Source organism: Eptatretus burgeri, chromosome 15 (genome assembly GCF_056783735.1).
Source record: "Eptatretus burgeri isolate ZD-2024b chromosome 15, Ebu_testis_v1, whole genome shotgun sequence".
NCBI lineage: Eukaryota > Metazoa > Chordata > Myxini > Myxiniformes > Myxinidae > Eptatretus > Eptatretus burgeri.
The window spans coordinates 23,009,827-23,028,896 of record NC_140975.1 but is presented as its reverse complement, the minus strand read 5'-3'; the positions used below and the strand labels follow the sequence as shown (position 1 = coordinate 23,028,896).

Sequence of the window (19,070 nt, the reverse complement as noted above, 5' to 3'; positions counted from 1 at the left end):
TAAAGATGAAGGGGTTTGGCCAATCTGGTTTGTACTTTCCCATGACAAACAGATTCATAATCATTATTACTAGCCGAAACCCCGTCACAGACGGATTCCGTTCCATGAGCCAAATATGACAACCAGTGGCGTCTCTTGTAAGAGCCGGATCCCAGCCGATGTACTCTATGGCCTAACCTAATGAGGCCTACAAAACGTCCTTGTACACGACATTTTTGGTGTGCACTACTCCTTGTGAAGAAGTCCCCTGATTTGTGCACGTGTCTACTTTGACGTACAAACACCGTGTCAAAACTTCTCAGGACACAGTACCGAGAAAAACATGACGCGACCACTAGGAGGAGCACAAAATTGGTCCTTCAGTATTAATATAGAGATAGAATGTTTCTTGTTACATTTTTTGTGTCAAATTCACATTCTGAGGTAGTCAGCATGTGCAGAAGAGGGTTTTACATTGCAGACGCTATTTTCGAGGAGTGGAATTACACCTCTCAGTGGTGACGGTCTGTCGATGACAGACGTAATGACGTCAGCGAATGACCGATGATGTCATGACGTCCTTACGCCTCTCAGCGGTGACGTCACACGTCACTATGTAAACGAATGTAAAACGAAAAGTGTTTATTCTGCTTCAGAGTTGAAGGTTGACTATTGCCACTATGTGCGATGCACTCTTACTGGTACGAAGTTTCTTTCAGTCCAGGTCACAGTACGGAGAAAAACGTGACGCGACCGTGAGGAGGAGCACAAAATTGGTCCTTCAGTATTAATATATCGATAATTACTTGGAAAGAAAATAAACCAACCTATCAGCACACCAACAAAGTCATGAAAACTAGAAATCCCCAGTAATTATTAGGATGAAGCTCCACAGCAACAACGAAATGACTCCAATTCATTTTATTGGCACTTTCATATATGCCAGCATTTATCATCAACATACTGAGATATTTAGACTGGCTTGCAATTCATATAGTTTGTGTCCAAGTAATATACATTATCTTCATGTTACTACTCTGTTTGACATTCATGTGGGGATCACTGATCACTTTTTATATTTTTAATGTATTTGATGAGTCAAGGTTTGATCTTACTGGAAAGTGTAACCACACAGACGCAGACGCAGACGCAGAAGCAGACGTGCACGCGCACACGCACGCACACACAGTATTCAATCAACCTTGTGATAATCTCACATGTAACTTGAAGGGCACTTGGTATCGCACATACCTCCACCATGTATGATAACATATCGGACCCAATCATTTTTCAAATAGTATGCTATATATCATTTTTGGCCCAATCTCTCAATAGTGAAGAATCACTTCAGAAATTAAATAATTCTCGTATCCAGATTCGGATTTAGATCTTCACTAAAATACAATATATTTTTCCTTGTCAAACACCCAACATGTCCACCAAGTTTTGTCCGAATCCGTCCATGTCCACCAAGTTTTGTCCGAAGAGTAGGCGAGATATCGCGAGCAGCACGGCCAAATTCCAAATTCCTGCCCCAACCAGCAGAGGGCATTCCATCAGCAGCACAGCCGTGCCCTCAGCCAATGATGCTACCCCACAGCCTTATGGTGTACACGAACAAAGAATACTCTCCATTTTGACTGGATCTCACCCTGCCTACCCTCCCACTGCTCATATCTTTGGTCCTCCCATCTGTAATCGATCAAATCGATGTTTATCATTTGGCACAACTCAGCCAATCAGTGTGGGCAGGAGGCAGAGCCCAAGGTGGAAAGAGCTGAGGCGTCGACATTTTAGGCATGAGAACTCGCCAGGTCTGGACCGTGAACACAATGCATCCACACTGAACGCCAGCTCGGCATGTGGCAAACTCGTGGCCATGCCTGGGTCAAAAGTACCGACCGGGACCACGCATGCAGGATGCATTCTCTCTCTATCTCTATCTCTATCTCTATCTCTATCTCTATCTCTATCTCTATCTCTCTCTCTCTCTCTTTGGTCACATGTTCTGCGAAATGGAATTCTGAAAGCTCAACAGTTACTCTTTCCGAAACCTGTGGCTAAAGGCAAGGCATCTCTTCACATTAGCCATCTGCTTGCAAAACATAAGAAACTATTCACCAATGTCAAAATTATCTCGGAGGCCATAACGATCCACTGCCACCGCTACTTCATATTCACAGGAAATTGTATGAACCCGACACCTCTCATCCACAGATATTTCTCCTAGTTCTGTGAATATGATTTTCATTTCCGAACTGAAAAATTGTGGTTAACAGTTTTTAGAATTGCCACTCTTTCTTCAAAATGTTGAAAATTATGTTTAAAAGTCGATTTCAATTACACATTTCACGCTCGCAATGACAGGGTAAAAGTGCCCAGTGAGCATAACCGAATCACTGAAAACACACAGCGCATGTGCAAAAGGCATCATTTAGCATTCATACGTCATTTTTAAAGTCCCGTATTGTGAAATCTTAGTGTGAAACCTGGAAAGTCCCCATGCACGTAATCAATATCTAACATATAATTTTCTATTTCGATGCACACTTTCCATGTTGATTCATAAAAGTATATCATACTCCATTACGCAATATCCCTTCCGCCACGCTGGATCATAAAGTTGCGTTATGGATCACATCTCGACTCAACAATTCAAAACAGCTTGTGGTACTTATTTCTCACTGAGACACACGCAACTCAGGTCATTCTCTGCAGGTTATGGACACCCTGAACTCGGTCATTTGGTTGTTGTCAGAAAGTTATCAGAAACAACAATCAACAGAAGATGAACAGAAAATGAGGATGATAATCGATACTTTTCATCCTTTGTACAGTATATGTACAGGTAGTGGACAAGAAAATGGAAACACCAATGCAAAGTCACTTAAGTGGGCGTTGGGTCACCACATGTGGCCAGTATGGCCTGTATGTGCCAAGGCATAGACATGCGGCACCATTCTTCCACGAGAAAGTCAATCAACTAACACCTCGTTGATGGAAGTGGAAAGCACTATCTCAGGTACCATTCCAAAATATCCCATAACTGCTAGATTGGGTTCAGATCTGGTGACTGTGAAGGCCATACTATATGGATAATGTTAGTGTCATGCTCATCAAACCATTGGGCAACCACACATGTTATGTGGATGGGGGCATTGTCATCCTGGAAGACACCCCTCCTGGCAGGAAAGAAATGCTGTAACATGAGGTGAAGATGATCACTCAGTCCCAGTACCTCAGATCACTCAGATCACTCAGTCGCCAAGGTCAATGCCAATCATATTGACCTTGCCTTCTAAGGGAATGACTGCATCCAAACCACCATACCAGGAAAATGTGCCCCACAACATCACAGAACCACCATAACCATAACACTGTTAGAACCAAGCACTCAAGGTTGTGGAGATATGTAGGTTGGTGCCACATGTGCACTCGTCCATTTGTCGAGAACATGTTGACGGATGATTCGTCTGACCAGATCACATTTCTCTACTACTTAATAGTCCACTGCATGTGCAAGTGCTCATTGCACCACTGGACTCACAGACATGCATTGCCAGGTGTGATAAGTGGTTTGTGCGCTGCAACCCGACGATGGTAATCCACTCTGTGGCGTTCTCGGCAGACTGTTTTTGTGACCATTGCTCTGTGGCGTTCTGTTTTTGATGAAACTGGCTGCTCACACCCCAGGTTGAAATTTACAGTCAATTGATTTGCAGTTGCTCGCCAACTTTGCATTGCCCTTCAAATGAATGCATGGATATCACGATCTTGGAGTATGTACTTCTGCTCACTGTTTCCCTTTGCTGATGATGTCTTTCCCACTGAGTTCCGTGAAGACATCACCTTCGACACCATTGCTCATGAAACATCAGCAAGTTGAGCTGTCTTTGTCACTGAAGGTCCTGCCAAATGCACCCCAACAATCACCCATCTTTAAAAGTCACTGAGGTCTCTTGCAGCCATGACAGCCATAATTATAGGTAACCAGGCCTGTGCAGCATTTTTATACATGACACAAACCATGATGGGATGGTATTTGCTTTACTAATACATGGGCCACACCTGTGTGGAAGCCGTTGCTTTCAATATACTTGGTATGCCTCATTTACCCAGGTCTTTTCATTTATTTGTCCACTATAAGAAATTGCTTTCAATCATCTTTGCCAGAGGAGAACTAAAAATGTTTGATGTTTTACTTACCAAGCAATGAAAAGTATGAGAGTCCTTTTTCTTAGCATTGGAATTCGAATGAGATCGAAAGAGGTGTATGCTTTTTGGGATTTTACGTTGGTATCATTTTCCATTTCTTTCTTCACAGTCTAAAGATTGAGGATCACAATTACAACTCAAACGTTTGGTGTTTATCCTGATAAACCAGTTATGTGCAATGAAAGGCAGATTTACCTCGATTCCAAGTGACTCAGCTGCGATATGTTTTCCATTTATTCTCGCAACTTTTTTAAGGGATTTCAAGGTGTCTTCATATCTTTGTTGTTGTGCCAACCATCGAGCAGATTCAGGTGGAAACCTGCAAAGGGGTCTTCAAGTCATTAACGTACATTCTTGTATGTTTAATGATGTAATCCTCCACATCCTGAAATATATGACAAAAATACACCATTAAGCAACAACGACTATCATGAGAATCATGAGAAAACATCATGAGAAAATGACTATCATACCACGATTCAACTGCTATATATCTATAATAATAAATGTCAGTCGGTGTGTCAGTGTGTCTCCATAACTCCAAAACCATGAAACCTCGCAGTTTCAAACTTTGCATGTGTAGGAAGGGAACTCCAATGGAGTGCAGGAATGAAAACTGGGTGTGTTTGGGTCAATTTAAACACCCCTTTTCAAGATAATTTACAGCATTATTTAATTATCCTTTTTCAAGGTATGTGTGAATGTCAAACAATGTGCGAATTGGACAAATTAACACTTTTTTTAGCAGTCATAACTGCTGCTGAGGTCAATTCCGCAGTTTGAATTTTGGAATTCGGTTCAGGTTAAGAGATTCTAGAGCTTATCGCATTTGAGCACTAATACTTATAAACATACAGAGAGTTGTATCCATGCATTATTTGATACTCCGGATGTGTCCAGATGTTCGTTATCTCCAGACATGTCCTGGCGGTGGTCGTCTCCGGACATGTCCTGGCAGTGGTCGCTTCTGGACGTGTCCTGGCGTCGTCGTCTCCAGACGTGTCTTGACAGTGGTCGTCTCCAGATGTGACCAGGCAGTGGTCGTCTCTGGACGTGTCCTGGTGGTGGTCGTCTCCGGACCTATCCTGGTGATGGTTTTCTCCGGATGTGCCCTGACGGTGGTTTTCTCCGGACGTGTCCTGATGGTGGTTTTCTCTGGACCTGTCCTGGCGGTGGTTTTCTCCACATGTGTCCGGGTGGCAGTTTTCTCCAGATGTGTCTTGGCAGTGGTTGTCTCCAGATGTGTCCTGGCAGTGGTTTTCTCTGGACATGTCCGGGCGATGTTTATAGTATGACCAGAAGAAAATGTATTTCAGACATTAATTTTTTTCCATCTTCACTGCTCTTCTTTGCATAATCCTTTTGAGGAGACAGTATGAATCATAATTAATGTTCCACCACACATATGCCTTCCCTTCTCCTCACCTCATGCTTACCTCTCCCAAACCCTCCACCCCATACAACTCTCGACATTTAAAAGCATTACAGCTGAAATGCGATAAGCTCTAGAATCTCTTAATCTGAACCGAATTTCAAAAGTTAAACTGCAGAATTTACCATAGCTGCTAAAAAAACTGCTAAAAAACAGCTGTTCATTTGTCTAATTTGCACATAGATGGATACTCCAGTCGTCTCTGGATGTCTCCTGGTAGTACTTCGTATGAACCAGCCAGCCGTTCCTTATCAACCGTTTTGTTGGAGTGTTTGTTGAATGCTTAATAGTGGTGGGTGGAATCGATTCCAAAGTACTCCATTCCAACTAATCGAGCAGTGAACTGAAATAGACATCAATTCCGAGTAATTCCCACTTAATAGAAAGAAGCGTTTTTTTCGCCCATGGGTCGTCCTGTTTGCAATATAGCAGCAAAAGCAAGTTACTTGCAAACTAAGCACACTCCAAGAGCATTCTCCTTTTCACTGAATAGCAAGGCATTTAGAATTGCCCAGTAACGCGTGCTGATTGCTTTGCTGACAGACAGGTCGGCAATACATCGACTGATAAAGTTTTGACACAATTTCATTCAGAGGGTCCAGCAGTGCAGTTTGGAATTATTTTGGGAAGGTTAAAGAATACAGTCCAAAAGTTGCATGCACACTTTGTTCAAAATACATTGCTCATCACTATAGGAGGTCAAATATGCTAAAACATTTGAAAATCAAACATGAGAGAGTGTACCGATTAGTGACGGTCGAAAATGCGGATTTGAAGAAACCAAAGTCTGCAACAGCAACAAGTTCACTTTTGCAATTGACGATTGAAAGCACTTTTGCGCAGGTAATGCCCTGGTATGCTACATTCTCTTCCCCTTACGCTGCCTTCCCATCCTCTCCCCTCACACTGCCTTCTCTTCCCCTCCCCTCATGCTGCCTTCCCCTCCCCCTCCCCTCATGCTGAATTCCCCTTCCCAACCCTCCTTGCTCCCCACCCCTCTTCACACATCTCCCCTCCTCGCTCCCTCAACCATCCTCACTCCCTCCTCCAAACATTTGCGGACCCCACATATTCGCCTGTAATAAAGTGTGACCTGCTTCGACATTTGCACTTTGCGTATTCTTGTATTTGTTTTAACACTTCAGGACTGGTCTTCCACATCCACCACCGCTGATATTAATTCAGCCTGGAAATTCTTCTTCTTCCACAGAAAACTGCTCTTATGCACAGATTCATCCCATCTCGTCTGCAATTATCTTACCCATCCTCCCGCTTTTGGTTCTCTGAATCATGTGGTGAGGTTGTTGCTTTAAAGTTTAAAACAACTTGCATTCTCCTCCTCGAAGGCAAATCCGACTGGAGGCAACCTCGTATCATTCCACAAAACCTGGAACAAGTGTGTGTACCCTCAGGAGAGCCAGAAAACAACATCTGTCCAATCTCAAGAATGAGCATTCAAACTTGTCTCCCTCCTCTAAAACCTTGTGGTGCCTTGTCAAGTCAGTCTCTGGTGTACGCTCATCTTCCTTCCCTTTCCTCACTTCAAATGGCACCACAGCCGACTCCGCTCATGAGAAGGCTGAATGCCTCAATTTGATGTTTGCTTCAAAATATTGTGACCAACCACTCCCTCTCTGTCCCCATCCTTCCGAGTCATACCCAATTGCTCCTGAATTTGGTCTTTTGCACCTGAAAAGGGGGAAAGTTTCCAGCAACCCTCAACTCTGACTCTGCAACTGCACCAGACGGCATCAGCTCACGTGTCCTTAAAACCTTCTTTAATGCTCTTACGCTTCCTCTCTCTTGGGCAGACTCTGTCATTTACTCTTCACAACATCACATAAAAAAGGTTCAAAAATGGATTATTTTCACTACATCCCCATTAAGCTTACTTCCAATCATCAACAAGGTCATGGGATCTATTATCACAGTTGACATTGTCATTCTTTTTCTCCAATAGCCTTATCTCAGATCATCAATTCAGATTCAAATTCAGATCTCGTCTCTACCTTGGACATGCTGCTGCTACTCTCTCGTCATTGTTGGGAGAGTAGAAGCATGGCCGTCGCACAATATCAGACATTAGATCAGGGCCATCTCTCTGGATATATATCGAGCTTTTGATACATTCTAGCATCCTGCCCTGCTCTCCAAACTGTCTGCCTGTGGAATCCAAGGCCAACTCCACTCTTGGATTACTGACTTCCTCCACTCTCATGGCCAATGTGTGGTTCTCAAAGGAACCTCCACCCTCTCTTTTCCATCTCATTCCACCACCTCCTCCAATATCCTACTTCCCTGTGCCCCCTCTCTTATTACTCCCCACTACGACTAATCCTTTCACCACCAAGCCCTTTGTCCTCCTCCCCATTCGACCCTATCCCCTAGCTCTTCTGCAATCTCCTACACACTGTCAACAACTCTCCCTACCCCCACCTCTCCTTCCTCGTTCTACTCTCCCGCTCCCCTCCCCTGCACCCAAAGCCTCCTCCCTCCCTCTTCCTTAACAGTGTGGACCTCCAACATGCAGTGCCTTTGCTCGAACCTGACTGATCTTCCCATACAAGTTGTCACTGACAAACCAGACATAGTCTGCTTAACAGAAACCTTCCTCCTTCAAGACTTCTCTGACTCCGTAGTTTCTCTCCCTGGTTACTCCCTCCTCCGATATGATAGACCTTAGCCTCATCCTGGCAGCAGAGTGCTCTCTTTATCAAAAACTCTTCCTCACTCTCCATGCACTGCCCTCACTCCACACCCCAAGGATTACCTATAGCTACAGCTTCCCCTCTGCTCCCACCTCTTATTTATATGTGTGTTGTACCATCCACCAAACAGTGACTCCATTTACATCTTTCTCACTGAAAACATGGGCCAATTCAAATACACTCATCCAAACTCTCTCTTCCTCATATCTTCTTCATCTTTCGGCTTGCTCCCGTTAGGGGTCGCCACAGCGGACCAACTGTCTCCATTTTGCTCTATCCTCCACATCTTCCATTGACACTCCAACCACCCTCATGTCCGCCCTCACTGCATCCATGAACCTCTTCTTTGGCCTTCCTCTTCTCCTCCTGCCTGGCGGCTCCATCTTCAACATCCTTCTCCCGATATACTCCACTTCCCTCCTGTGCACATGTCCAAACCATCTCAATCTCGCCTCTCTCACTTTGTCTCCAAACCGTCCTACCTGTGCTGTCCCTCTAATACACTCATTTCTTATCCTATCCATCCTCGTCACTCCCAACGAGAATCGCAGCATCTTTAGCTCTGCCACCTCCAGCTCTGCTTCCTGTCTTTTTGTTAGCGCCACCGCCTCCAAACCATACAACATTGCTGGTCTCACTACCGTCTTGTATAGTTTCCCCTCATCTCTCGCAGCTACCCTTCTGTCACAAATCACTCCTGCAACTCTTCTCCACCCACTCCATCCTGCCTGCACTCTCTTTTTCACTTCTCTCCCACACTCTCCGTTACTTTGGACAGTTGATCCCAAGTATTTAAACCAATCCACCTTCCCCACCTCAACTCCTTGCAACCGCACCATACCACCACCCTCCCTCTCATTTACGCACATGTACTCCGTCTTACTGCGACTGACTAACATTCCCCTTCTCTCCAGTGCGTACCTCCACCTCTCAAGGCTCGATTCAGCCTGCTCTCTACTCTCCCTACAGATCATGATGTCATCCGCGAACATCATGGTCCATGGAGACTCCAGTCTGATCTCGTCCGTCAACCTGTCCATCACCATTGCAAACAGGAAAGGACTCAGAGTCGATCCTTGATGCAATCCCACCTTCACCATAAACCGGTCCGTCATGCCTACCGCACACCTCACCGCTGTCACACTGTCCTCATACATATCCTGCACGATCCTCACATACTTCTCCACCACTCCCGACTTCCTCATACAATGCCACAACTCCTCTCTTGGCACCCTATCATAAGCTTTCTCTAAATCCACAAACACACAATGTAACTCTTTCTGGCCTTCCCTATACTTCTCCATCAACATTCTCAAAGCAAACATCGCATCAGTGGTGCTCTTTCCTGGCATAAACCCATATTGCTGCTCACAGATCGTCACCTCTCCTCTCAACCGAGCTTCCTCTTCCTCATATGTGGTGACTTAAATTGCCATCATAGCAGTTGGCTGTATGTGGGTACCTCTCTCACCTGCCATGGCACTTCAGCAAAGGATTTCTGCAACTCATTGGGACTGATCCATTCTGTCAACTTCCCTACCCAGATATCAGCCAATGGTTCTCCATCTCTTCTGGAGTTTATTTTAACCAATTTCCCAGAAAATTCTTCTTCTTCTGCACCAATCAGTTCATCTGACCATATGCTTGTTAAAGTGGTCATCTCTCTGGTCGTCATTAGAGAACCACCTCAGTGTTGACGAGTCTGGCATTTCACTCAGGTTGCATGGCAAGGTCTTCATGCAGCCATCAAACTTCTCGACTGGTCTCCCATTTCTACTTTCTCTGACATCAACTCATCCTGGGAATTTTTTTCAATATCTATCTATCTCTATCTCTATCTCTATCTCTATCTCTATCTATCTCTATCTCTATCTCTATCTCTCTCTCTCTCTCGTCCCACCCTTCCTCCCACCCATGGTGCACTGAAGCTTGTGGCGAGGCTGTTGTCCTGAAACCACTTGCCTTTGCCTCACGGAAGGCAAATCCTACTGAAGACAATGTCAGTTCCTTCCACCAAGTTTGGAACAAGTGTTTTTCTACTCTCAGGAGAGCCAAGAAACAACGTCTTTCTCATCTCAAGTCTGAACTCTCAAACCTTTCTCCCTCCTCCAAATCCTGGTGACATCTGGATATGTTTAGGATGCATGAAAAAAATCCAGATGACTTTGCACAACACGGGTCCCATAGACCCGGGAACTGAAACAGGGTTAACTTGCAAAATGTATTATTTCTATTTTTATTGTTATCATTATGCTTTTATATCCGATGTTTCGGCTCATTGACGATATTTGCAATATATATGTATGTATATGTATATATATATATATATATATATATATATATATATATATATATATATATATATATATATATATATATATATATATTGTTGTGGTTGACCAAATTCGCAAACCACCATTCAGGTCCCTTAGGTGAGATATCTCGGTAAGTATATGTGTAGTTAGGCCCAAACCCGTTGTCTAGAGGGAATAAATGTCATTCATGCGGGCTGCGACCCTTCAGGATAGCCGTTTTTCTTTTACTATCTTTATTTTGGACCAGCCGCCATTATTACCACCACCAACCACGTCTCAACAGCCATCACAACAACCACCAACCACAACGCCGCTTCACAATAACAACCACCAACCACAACGCCGCTTCACAACAACAACCACCAACCACAACGCCGCTTCACCACAACCGCCACGACCTTTGCCATCACAACTCGCCACCATCGCATCACCGTCATCTCGCGCCACTCGTGGGCACCGATGCTGGACTCGTGCGGGGCGCGCACCAAGCAGCGTGTTCAAAAACATCACGGACTTTCCGCAGAAAAACGGATCAAAAACGACTCACGCCCACTTTTGTTCCGTCCAATCGGTGAGCGAGGGGCGGTTTGGCCCCGCCTCCAGGGCGTTGGAGGGCGGTCGCTATATGCAAATTCATGGATCAAAAAGCATTCACGCCCACTTTTCCTCGGGCCAATGGGGAGCCAGCAAGAGAGGTGAAGGGTCGGAGGCAGAGGGTCAAGGGTAAAAGAGTGAAGCCACGGGGCTTATAAAAACGACTGCGTTCGTCAGTCGAGTTCAGTTCAGTTGGAAGTTGAGTAAGAGTTCAGTTGGAAGTTGAGAGTTCAGTTGGAAGTTGAGAGTGGAGTGTGCGGAATTCAAGAGAGTCGTCGGTGGAGCTGGAAAGAAGTGGTACTCGTCGGAGTGAAGAGGACGGAGCTGTGGAGAGGTGACGGCGGCGAAGGCGGACGAGGGGGTGCTCGCGTCGGTGCTGGGAGCGGCACAGGGAGAGGCCAGCAAAGCGACCGAGGTGGAGGAGGAGACGCTCGCCGCGGGACCTGAGACAGGGTTATATCCTCCTTTCCCCGAGCATCAGCAACCCCCTCCTGTTTCCCCCCGCGCTGAGATAGTGCGACAAAGGGGGCCCCCTTCCCACCCCCTACCAGACACTATCCGCGAGGCCCGCGGAGTTGAGGCACCACCGCCGCTCCGCGTCTCATCATCAGACGGGTAGGCCCGACACGGTCTCGGCCCCAGGCCCGCCTACCCCCCTCATCCTGGAGGGTGGTTCTCTTTTCTTTTGCTTTGGGAATATGTGTTGTCGGCGCCGTCTGTGAAGTAAAATTGTATAAGTGTTGCCGTGTGCCCGGTAGTCGGATAGATCTGCATTGTTGCATTTGCTTTTTGTGTAATATTGCATTGTCTCCTTCTTTTACATGTGCTTTTGGTGGAATTGTATATGTGTGCTTTCCGTTCATCGCGAAATAAATGTGCTTATTGTTGAACTGTTTTCCCGCTTCGCTTCGTCATTTCTTTCATTGAATCCCCATCTTGCTTCACGTAAAGGGTTGGTCGTGGGCTAAGACGCCCGATAATTAATCGAACCGTCGAGGCCGACGAATAACACGGCTCGGTTATCCCGATAGTACGGAACGGGTCGCTTAAGTGGCCCGTGTCCGAAGTCGACCTGCGGCGAGGTGCGATCGCCCGGTCTACCCTCCGTGTGGGTACTTAGGTAGGTCGAATTTGGCGAGCAACCCTATCCCACGCGGGGGCCGATTGGCACGATCGCGGTGAGACCAAAAGGTCCACCCGTGACTGGTTCCCGGCGTTAGTCCGAGAGGGTCACGACTGGATTGTCCGTCCGGTGGGCGACGTGCCGCGATTCGAGTTACGTGACCGTTCGCACGCCGGCGGGCGCGAATCCGCAACTATATATATATATATATATATATATATATATATATATATATATATATATATATATATATATATATATGTATATATATATATAAATATATATATATATATATTTTGATCTTGTTATTTGAAGAAAACCAAAAAAGTAATGTATAAATATTTATTTATATTTTTTATGTTTTATGGGGTTTTTTGGGGTGGGGGGGGGTTTAAATGAAGTTGTGGCTGTTATTGTTGTATTTGCTCAAAAAAAGTTTGCTCAAAAAATGTCGATTCACTGTTTTAAAAAAAAAAAACTTTTTGTTAGTGGCCTTTCTGTCAAGAGACCAGGAAATGAAACAAAGTAAACTTGCAAAAAATAGTTATTTCTATTTTATTGTTATTGTTATGCTTTTATATACAAAGTTTAGGCTCATGGATGACATTTGGTCAAAAAAGACAATTCATGTATCCTATTTCAGTATTTGCAAGATGTATATATATATATATATATATATATATATATATATATATATATATATATATATATATATATATATATATATATATATATATATGTATGTATGTATGTATGTATGTATGTATGTATGTATATATATATATATATATATATATATATATATATATATATATATATATATATATATATATATTGTGTTTTATAAGGTCATACGAAAGGCCATGAATGCAGAAGATGATGCATTCAAAAGACATTTATTTGCACAAAACAAACAATCAAAGGCAAAAACATTTTCAACTATAAATGATGTGTTGTGTGTCATCCAAACACCGATAATTCCTTCATTGGAGGCATTTGTCACACACAACATGGCTGTGCTCCTTGCACACTTGCTCTGCACATTTCTCACACGTCATTGTGCTTTTGCGAGAAAGGCAATAAAAACTTTCCTTTTTTGGTGGACCCTGCTCTTGGCCACTTGTGGACCCTGCTCCATGCTGAGTGACACAAACAATTGCATTGCAGTGGTGATGTATTTTTGAAGCCGGGGATTATTTTGCAACCTGTATTGCATGTGTGGTAGCACCAATTCCAGGACAAGTTTTCTGAGGAACAAACGTCACTTGCATGTGAGGTCTTGACTAAATTATGGATGCTGTGCAGAGAATAGCACATACGCATTCAGACTGGCCACATCCACAACATTATACCACATGGTCATAGTCCATCGACACATTTGCCTTTTGCAGGAGTTGTTGCGGACCATCTGGTCCGTAACGTCGATTCCCCCTTTTGTGTCATTGTAGTAGGTGATGATCTCGAGTTTCCTTTTTCTGCTCCCTTCCACGACTACTTTCTCGTGGTGCATTGTGCTCAAGCGTATGTCAGCCCTTTTTGGGGGGTTACATAGCTCACCATCATCATGTTTGCTTTGAATCCAAATTCAGTATTGTGAATCTCTCGTTCTTTGTTGGGCTTCATCAGCACAGGGATATCGGGCTTATTTTGGTGGAGCGTCCCCTCAAGTGTCAGTGTAATTGAAAGCAGCTCTTCAGCAAGGGGCACGCAAAGATGCTAAAATAAACAAGAAGTTGAGAAAAACTCAGGAAGCACGTGAGATAACGAGAAGTAGAAATCACACCAAGGTTTGAAAACGATGTGAATACATCACCGATGATTCACGAGATAGCGCTGTGTGTTACAAAAGGCTAATTTCCGATTAATTACGTTCACAGAAATGCTCAATATAGCCTGGGACTTGCAGACCTGTCTCATGCAGATCCGGCATCTTGTTTTTTAAAGATTTATTTGTCTTAAGCTTGAACGAAAAAAAAAATTCGACAGCAATCACTACAAAAAAATGTCACCATGTTTTCGGACTACTCCTGGAAGGTCATGCAAATAAACATTTATGTAACAAAAATATAGCAAAACAAAAATCATGCTGGGTCTCCAGGACCCATGTTATGCATCCGAGGGTAAATGTTCTCCGTGGGGGATTGCTCTTACCCTGGCCATTTTGTGTCAATCGAACAAGTGGTTGCTGAGATAAAAAATGTTAAAAAACAAGAGCAACAAAGGCCAAACAATAATTTGATTCAACCATTTATGGTCTACCACTTCACCGATGATGTCATCCTTACAATCCATTATTCCCCATTGAGAGTCGAATGAGATGCGCCAAGTTGAATTTTTTTTTTTTTTCGATCAGTGGCTTCACAGATATAAGGCTTTAATTTTTTGTGTTTAATTCAACATGGCTGCCATATTACATAACCTATGATGTCATAATTGTAGTTAAAATATTCTCGGGGGTGGGGGGGGGAGGTGGGAGAGTGGGGAGGGGTTGCTCCCACCCTGTACATTTTGTGTCAATGTCAATCGCTCCCACCCAGACACTAAAAACTATATCTTTTAGGATATCGAATAAAAAATAAATAACAAAAAAATCGCCCTGTTTTTCGGATTTCAGAATCGGATCTTGTGATCTTCATTTTATTTTGATCTTCCTCTTCATGTGTTGTTGTATATCATTCGCAATTGAGCATCGAAAAAGGTTGTGATGACTATCCCATTAACATTTCCCCTCCTCGCTCCTAACACCACCAAATTTTATTTTTCCCGAAGTGGATGCGGATGTATGTCTGGTATTGGCTTAATGGTTAGGCTGCTGGTCTTGGTATCCTAGGATCCTGAATTCAAATCCCACTGGGATGTTGAATTAATACCATGTGGGGTTGACTGTGCCTGTCATCCTTCCGAGGTCAGCAAAATGAGTGCCAGCTTGCTGATATGCTGCGTCAGAGTGGCGCCCCGTCCAGGATTGTGCCGACTAGCCAAGGAGACTGATTAGGCAGCACCAATGCTCTACACAGAGTATGGTACCAATCAATGGATAGATGTATGGATGGCTGAAATGGCATCTACGATATGCTCAGTCATACTAAACACCACAGATGTCTGGAGAGACTTTTTTTTTTAAAGCAAATGAACAACTTTTCAATGAATACATTTATATGGACACCCAGCAGGATTAAAAACAAAACCTGTCAAAGGGGCAGGGGAGCTCCTTGTGAGCAAACGGCCATCCATATCTTGTGCCCAACTGTGTCTGCAGATGTCCTCCTACAGTTCGGTTACCTTTTATGAGGAGGGTGGTCGCAGGATTTGCACTCCAGCCACCGGAAAAAACTTCATCCCACAAAACATACCAAAAGCAAAAATAAATCTGAAAACCCACTACGTGGGAGTACCTCCTGTGCAGCTGCCCTTCACAGGGCAGCTAAGTGGATGACGGGATTGGGGCAAAGACTTTGGGACCCCCAATCTTTGATGGTAGGAGGGAAACCATGGGGTAACCTTCCTGGGTCAGATTGCGGGAGAGTGTGTCGAGGTGGTGCTGAGGTGTCGTCCACCAGACAACAGACTCCTTGGGTTAACCTGAGGTGATCCCTTTGGTTGGGTGCCTGGAATGTCCTATCTCTAAGAGAGGATGATAACCTGTCTCTTTTATCATCTGAACCCAAGCATTTGGACATCGGTATTGCAGCACTCTCTGAGGTTCGGTGACCGGATTGCGGCGAGATCATGGTGGGTGGTTACACCGACTATTGGTCTGGTCGCTCTGATGGTTACCATGCCAAAGGAGTTGCTGTAGCTGTGCCCAATAAGCTGACTCCAATGATAACTGAGGTAACATCAGTTAACGAGCGTATTATGAGACTAAAGATCCGCCACTCCTTGGGTGTCATTTCCCTGGTTTCTGTATATGCTCCGACTGAGGAGAGTGATCTCACCGTGAAGGACACATTCTATGCCATGCTTGAGTCTGTGGTTGATCAGTGCCACAGATGAGATACACTTCTCGTCTTGGGGGATTTCAATGCATCGACTGGAACTGATTGTGATGGTTATGAGATGTGTGTTGGTCCCCATGGGTCTGGAACTGTGAACCAGAATAGCACCAAGTTTCTTGACTTCGTAAGATGCTGTGGACTTCGGGTGGCTGATTCATGTTTTCAGCGCCCACAGGCTCATTGATGGACTTGGTATTCAAATATTGGTGGTGTGGCAAAGGAGATTGACCATGAGCTCATTGATGGCCGCTGGAGGATAATCCAGAACTGGAGGGTCGACCGGAGTGTTCAGTGCCTCAATACTGACCACGGGCTTGTAGCAACTCTGAAATTGCAGCTTAAATCCAGGAGAATGGTACCATTTCATCCTCGGCTGGATGTTGGCAAGCTCAAGGATGAGTGGGTAGCTGAGGAGTTTGTGAACAGGCTGAGTGGAGATTTTGGGGGGTCTGGGTGCTTTGGGGGATCCTGAAGAGTTGTGGAGTGCCTTCAAAACCACCATTCTTAATGTTGCCAGTGGATGTCTTGGAACTCACCATAGGGTGAAGAAGAATTTTGTCTCTCAAGGGACACTGGACACCATTGACCAGAGTCACAGGGCCAGGCTGAATGGCAGAGCTGAGCTGTTCAAGGAGCTGAGGCGTAAAACTGCACATGCGCTCAGGGTGGACAAGGAGGCCTATGTGTAAGGAATCTGTGAGGGGGTAGCGCATCACTTGTGGTCAAGTGATTATCGTCCTGCTTACAGGGGAATTTGCGCATCGCATTCCTCCAAGTCCATCCCTTGGTGCACAGCAGTTGGAGCAGAGGGTTGTTGGCTCTTGACGGAGGAGTCTGAAGTGAAGGCCCCCTGGGATGGTTACTTTGAGCGGCTGTACCAGGCTGATCCACCAGCTGTCGAGTTGGATATCAGAGGTGTTTCTGTCCATATTGCTGACCCTCCAATCAACTGCAGTCCACCATCGTTTGTGGAAACACAGACTGCGGTGAAATGGGGGGCGGGTCAAGCTCCCGGGATTTGTGGCATCCATGCTGAACTTCTCAAGGCTGGTGGAAATGCTGTACTCCTGTCTTTGCATGCAGTTATGTGCTCTGTCTGGAACACAGGCATCATCCCAACTGACTGGAAGAGGGGCCGTGTTGTCCCTCTCTGGAAAGGGAAGGGTGATTGCGAAGACTACAGCAACTACTGGAGGGTGACGCCACTCTCAGTGCCGGGCAAGGTCTTTGCTCGGATAATTCGGGTCCTCACCTTGTCTTCGGGTCCTCACTGAATGCAGACGAGAGTTTTGGTAGGGGCTGCTTGCAGCCGATGGTGATCTCTGTAAAGCATTTGATTCAGTGAATTGGGATGCCCTCTGGAGGATTCTTGGTCTTTGTGGGGTGCCACCAAAACTGATCAATTTGATGTCTGAACTATACTCTGGTACTGAGAGCACTGTTGGATATGGTGATACCATCTCTGATTTATTTCCAGTTGTTACTGGAGTTTGTCAGGGGTGTGGACTGGCCCCCACACTTTTCAGCACTTGTATGGACTGGATTATGGGGAGGATATTGGCGAGATCAAGTTGAAGTGCATCATTTGGAAATATCAAGATGTCTGACCTTGATTTCACAGATGATGCAGTCATCTTTCCGGAGACTCTGGATGTCCATTTGGGGGCCCTCAAGGTGCTAAATGAGGAGTTGGAGCTGCTGGGATTTTGGGTTTCCTGGGTCAAAACTTATATCCAGGCTTTCAATGACATCTTGGATGCTGCTATCCTATCTGTACCTGTTTGTGGTGAGGATGTTGAGGTGCCGGAGAGATTCACTTCCCTTGGCAGTGATATTCATTTCTCTGCTGGCTGTGAGCCAGAGATCAACAGACGTCTGGGTAGGGCCTGGAAAGTCATGGATTCACTGGATCCTGGGGTGTGGCACTGCCAGGACCTCTGCGGGAGGACAAAAGTCTGAGTCTTCAGGTCCTTGGTGCTCCCAGTCCTGCTCTATGGATGTGAGACTTGGACTCTGACCAGGGATCTGAGACGGAGACTTAATTAATTTGGTACCAAGTCTTTTTGGAGAATTCTTGGCTATCGCTGGTCAGACTTTGTGTCCAATGAGCAGTTGCTGAGAGAGACTCAAATGAGATTTGTTACTTGCATAGTCTGTGTCAGCTGTGGCTGTATGGACATGTGGCTCATTTTCCTGATGCTGATCGTGCTCACCATATTCTCTCAGTGAGGGAGCCTCGTGAGTTGAGGAGGCGAATGGGCCATCGATGTTCCTCGTGGTTGCAGTAGGTTGATCAGCATCTCAAGAAGATGGGGATGCGTCAGGCATCTGGCTGGGGGATGGCCAGACAAACGCCCTTGGAGTACTGGCAGAAAGTCGACGCAGCAACTCGCTGCTCCGGTGCATGCTCCCATACCTGATCTGACCTGAACACTTTTTCAGCAGTTAGAATTGCTGCTTAGCTCATTTCCACAGTTTGAATTTTGAAATTTGCCTCTGTTTAATATAAGAGATTTTAGAACTTTTCACATTTTAGTTGTAATTAAATAAAGGCATGAACTCTGCCCGGAGACGTCCGGAGAGTTGTTGGAGGGAGGGGTGGGGGAAGGTTTTGGAGGAGGTAAATGTGAGGGGAGGGGAAGGGAAGGCAACATCATAGAATATGGCTTTTTTTTGCAACTGAAATGTGCCTTTATTTAATCACAA

At 45.0% G+C, this 19,070-nt stretch overlaps 1 protein-coding gene across 2 annotated transcripts in view; it reads right to left on the bottom strand.

Annotated features, from left to right (window-relative positions):
- Positions 1-19,070, bottom strand: part of LOC147011733 (solute carrier family 22 member 6-B-like) — a 114,179-nt gene that overhangs the window by 14,003 nt on the left and 81,106 nt on the right. For both annotated transcript variants that reach the window (XM_085857318.1, XM_085857317.1), the window contains exons 5-6: positions 4,390-4,513; positions 4,186-4,304 (exon numbers count right to left, since the gene is read on the bottom strand). In XM_085857318.1, the coding sequence (XP_085713444.1) occupies positions 4,186-4,304; positions 4,390-4,513 (243 nt within the window). The remainder of the gene's footprint in view (positions 1-4,185; positions 4,305-4,389; positions 4,514-19,070) is intronic.